The sequence below is a fragment of the Penaeus vannamei genome, chromosome 9 (assembly GCF_042767895.1).
Source record: "Penaeus vannamei isolate JL-2024 chromosome 9, ASM4276789v1, whole genome shotgun sequence".
Taxonomy (NCBI): domain Eukaryota; kingdom Metazoa; phylum Arthropoda; class Malacostraca; order Decapoda; family Penaeidae; genus Penaeus; species Penaeus vannamei.
Window position 1 is genome coordinate 10,161,576 of NC_091557.1, and position 5,000 is coordinate 10,166,575.

At 39.2% G+C, this 5,000-nt stretch overlaps 1 protein-coding gene across 1 annotated transcript in view; it reads left to right on the forward strand.

The window, feature by feature from the left end:
- Nucleotides 1–3,807, forward strand: part of LOC138862516 (octapeptide-repeat protein T2-like) — a 7,671-nt gene extending 3,864 nt beyond the window's left edge. Inside the window, exon 5 of the mRNA XM_070124914.1 lies at nucleotides 3,707–3,807. Coding sequence (XP_069981015.1) covers nucleotides 3,707–3,807 — 101 coding nt within the window. The remainder of the gene's footprint in view (nucleotides 1–3,706) is intronic.
- Nucleotides 3,808–5,000: the final 1,193 nt, after the last annotated feature.

A 5,000-nucleotide genomic window follows, 5' to 3' on the forward strand; every position in this document is an offset into this window, starting at 1 on the left:
ATATATATTTATGTATATATACATATATATATATATATATATATATACATATATATATATATATATATATATATATATATATATATATATGTATATATATATATATATATATATATATATATATATATATATATATATATATATATATATATATATTCATGTATATATATACATGAATATATATATGTATACGAAAGAAATCAGAAAAAGCGATCCAGAGACGAGTAAAAAGACAGTCAGACATCCGTGCACATACAGACATACAGACAAAAACGTATAGATATAGACAGATCTGTACACCCGCCATGCATAACGACCCCCCCCCCCCCCAGCCTTCACGCGCCGCCGCCGACCCGACAATGGCTATGAATGAACTTCCCCGTCTCATTGTCTCTCCAGTCGGTGCCATTCGTTACCGCCTCACGCAACACAAACATAGTAACGCGTGAAATAGGAAAAAAAGGGAGAGAGAAAAAATTAAAGAGAAAAAAGAAGGACAAAGAATGGAGTAATAGGAGAAAAAAAAAAACACCGGGAAATGAATACAAAATCCACAACGTTTCGAGTCCGTGTCGACCTTTCCTCTTCAGGCAAGAACTTCAAATTAGGATGACGTCATCGGTTAATTATTAACATGAATGAATGCATTATTCCTTTCTATACAGAGAAATAAAAGAAAATGATAAATGAATGGTGTACTTTCAGAGGCGATGGAAACTGGAAAAGGAAGGAACGTGTGCAAGAGAGAGAGAAAGAGTAAGGGATTATGTGAGAGAGAGAGATATGGAGAGAGAGACAGAGAGAAAAAAGAGAGATGGAGAGAGAGAGAAAGATGGAGAGAGAGAGACAGAGAGAAAGAGATGGATAAATATATATATATAGAGAGAAAGAGAACAAAAAGAGATGTATGAATATATATACATATATATATATATATATATATATATATATATATATATATATATATATATATATATATATATATATATATATATAGAGAGAGAGAGAGAGAGAGAGAGAGAGAGAAAGATGGAGAGAGAGAGACAGAGAGAAAGAGATGGATAAATAGATAGAGAGAGAGAATACCCATATCCATTAAACACACCAAATCTACCAAAATGCCATATAAACCAAATAACAAACATATGCTCAGCAAGATAACAAGCAAAAAAAAAAAAAAAAAAAAAAGGAGAGAGAGAGAGAGAGACAGACAGAAAAGAACAAATAAATATGAATAAAACAACAAATGATTTCCAGGATGACGCAGCACTTCTGGGCCCGCTATAACTTTCCAGTATTAATTTGCTCTCCCTCGCCAGTTCATGTACTGCATCTCCTCAACGGGCCTTTTACAATCCATTACAAATAAATAGCATTCCCAAACAAGAGGTGAATGACATACGTATTAACATACTAAGATCATTTTTTTTCTTTTTTCTTTTTTTTTACATTCGTTTTTTTTTTCTTTTCTTTTTTCTCTTTTTCTTTTTTTTTTTTTACATTCGCTTGCTCGAGTATTTCGACTGTTCGTGTCCCCTTCGACCGTTTCGTTCTCGGCATAACACCAGCTGTTCGCTTCGTTCCACAGCCGTGGAGAAAATAACGAAAAAAAATGAGAACAGGAAACTCTTTGAATACAAAAGAGATTAATTATTTCGCTGTAATTAAAAAAAAGGAAAAGGGGGGGGGGAGAAATAATAGACAATACATATTGAATATCGAGGCTGTCTCCTGTCGCAGATGCTGAGGCTGCGGGACATATATTCTCGATCCAGGAAGTGTGTGCGGGAAAAAAGGCTTTTGTCTCGGTTGCATTACTTGAGCGGCCGGGGCGTTCCTGCCGTTCCTCGCTTTATTGTCTCATCTTGCAATGCAATGCCAGGTTTCATGGCCACATTTTTGTCTCATTCACAAATTCTATTTCTCTCTCTCTCTCTGGCTCTGTCTCTAACTCACTCTCTCTCTCTCTCTCTCTCTCTCTCTCTCTTTCTTTCTGTCTGTCTGTCTGTCTCTCTCTCTCTCTCTCTCGCTCTCGCTCTCTCTCTCTCTCTCTTTCTCTCTTTCTCACTTTCTCTCTCTCTCTCACTTTCTGTGTGTGTGTGTGTGTGTGTGTGTGTGTGTGTGTGTGTGTGTGTGTGTGTGTGTGTGTGTCTGTCGGTCTCTTATCCCTTTCTTTCTTATTCCATCCATTCTTTCATTTCTCATTTCCTCCTTCTCCCCCCCACCTCCCACCTCAATCTGTCTCTCACAATGTCCAAAAAGAAAATACTATATCAAAACATAGAACAAAGACCCCTTTTTTCTCTCTCTCTTTCTTTCGCTTTTGTTCCTTTCCTTTGTTTTACGTCTCCTTTTTTTCTCTTTCCCTTCCTCCTTTCCTCCTTTCAAAGGAAGGTGGCAGAATCGTCAACAAATTTCCCCGCACGTCGAGGCTGCAGGGAATTTTTCCGCCCATTCCTCACCGGGTTTTTCTCGGCTGCCAACATCACTTACCCCTTAATTGGACGGAAGACGTTGGCAGGGGCGGCGGGTGTCGGTCCTCCCTCGGCGCCCTCTCCGTCGTTGGCAATCTCGCTCATTCATTAATAGATTGTTAGTGAGACCTCGCGGGGGTGGGGTGGGTGGCTGGGGGGGTCTGGGGTACTTGCGAGCGTCTCTTTGGCGGAAAGATTATGATGATTTTGATGATGATTGTGATGATAAGGATGGTGTGTTGATGATAATGAGTGATGATAAAACCGAAAGTGACAGCAAAAACAGCAATAACAAAAATAATGAAATGATAGCGATAACAATAAACAAAGGTAATGAGGGCGATTATCACCTTAACCATAAAAATGAAACTTCTAGTGATACAGACAATGTGTGTGTGCGCGCGCGCGCGTGTGTGTGTGTGTGCCTGTCTATGTGTGTGTGTGTGTGTCTATGTGTGTTTGTGTGTGTGCCTGTCTATGTGTGTGTGTGTGTGTCTATGTGTGTTTGTGTGTGTGCCTGTCTATGTGTGTGTATATGTGTCTCTATGTGTGTGTGCGCGCGCGCGCGCGTGTGTGTGTGTCTCTGTGTGTTTGTGCGTGTGTGTGTGTGCCTGTGTGTGTGTGTGTGTGTGTGTGTCTATGTGTGTGTGTGCGTGTGCATGATTATATATGTTACCATGGATGACTGTGTGTTTGTAGTATATTTGTTTAAGAATGCACATACATCAGCACACACATTAGTATGCAATAAAATTTACGATGCCTACGCCCAGTTATTTCAGCCGGTCTGAGGCACATCTGCTTTTAGTCTTTTCACAATGATCGTACAAGCTTGCATATAGGAATGATTTTTCAAACTTATTAGAAAAATATTCTTTATTTGTATTTGTTTAACTCTTACGACTACCGGCAAAGTCGAAGAAAATAGCAGAGATTATATAAAAAAGAAAAAGATGACCTGATAAGCGTATAATTGATAAAATAAAGAATTAATAAATAACTCTGCAGTTGCATGATGAACGGCAGATGTAGTCACAGTATAGCAAGCAAAATATTAACTAATCAGAAACGTAAAAAAAATATCCGCTTAACACAAACATAAACACATTCATACACACACAAATAAAAAAAATGGTGCATCTATTTTTACATTGGATTCTAGAGCATTCCATGAGTCTGAAATGCAAATGTGAGTCATTTAAGACTCTTAAATGAATATAGTCATCTTACAGGCACCCCACTGACTTCACAGACACGAGGGACTCTTGAGAACAGGCATCTGCAAGCACAAGACGCTGGAAAACTCTTGGATATGAACTGCTTGCCAAGTTGAAGAAATCGAGTAGCGAAAAAAAATCCAGTACGTATGTGAATATATGTGTTAAAAATGTAAACATTAACATCCGGGAACTGGGCTACCAAGAGACGTCGTGCGGGTGAGCTGAGAGAGAGAGAGAGAGAGAGAGAGAGAGAGACAGAGAGAGAGAGAGAGAGAGAGAGAGAGAGAGAGAGAGTTAGAGAGAGAGAGAGAGAGAGAGAGAGAGGAAGAGAGCAGAGAGAGAGAGAGAGAGAAGAGAGAGAGAGAGGGAGGGAGGGAGAGAGAGAGAGAGAGAGAGACTGACTGACTTACAGAAAGTGACTTTGTGTGAGAGAGAGATAGAGAGAGAGACTGACCTGAGAGAGAAATTGTGAGAGAGAGAGCATGTATGTAGAGAGAGAGAGAGAGAGAGAGAGAGAGAGAGAGAGAGAGAGAGAGAGAGAGAGAAGGAGAGAGAGAGAGAGAGAGAGAGAGAGAGAGAGAGAGAGAGAGGGAGAGAGAGAGAGAGAGAGAGAAGGAGAGAGAGAGAGAGATGCCGACGACTGACTTACGAAAGTGACACATGAGAGAGAGATAAAAAAGCAAACCTGGAATTTGAATTTGCATTGTGTGTGTAGTATGCATGTATGTTAGAGAGAAAGAGTAGAGAGAGAATGAGAGAGAGAGAGAGAGAGAGAGAGAGAGACAGAGAGAGGGGAGGAGATAAAAAAAACTGACTGTGAGAGTGGTCGATATTAGTGATGACGAAGTATTTTGATTTCCAAATTATACTTTTTATCTTAGTACAGCACATCTAATCAGACTGGGAGTGAATCAGAAAACAACAAACTGAAATAGTGAGTCAAAGGAATAAATTGAAGCGAAAACAAGAATAAACCTATTAACACTCTGACAGTATCAGCACCGACGTAGTATCAGCTGTAGTAACATGAGCCTCATTAGCAACGGAAGCAGAAGGAATAAAAACAGCATTAACAGCAGTAGGTTCAGTTGTAACAGCAAGAGTAACGGTGTAATGCGAGTACTGTTGGTTGTTGTAGTAGTAACAGTGTGAATGTAATAACAGTGATGTATGGTGTGAGTATGAGTATGAGTGTGGTATGATGTATGAGTATATTTTTCCCTTGGATTTTATTATCATCATTACAATGACCAATACTTTCATCATTTACTACCCTCATCATCTTTGTTGTTATCATCATGAGTGT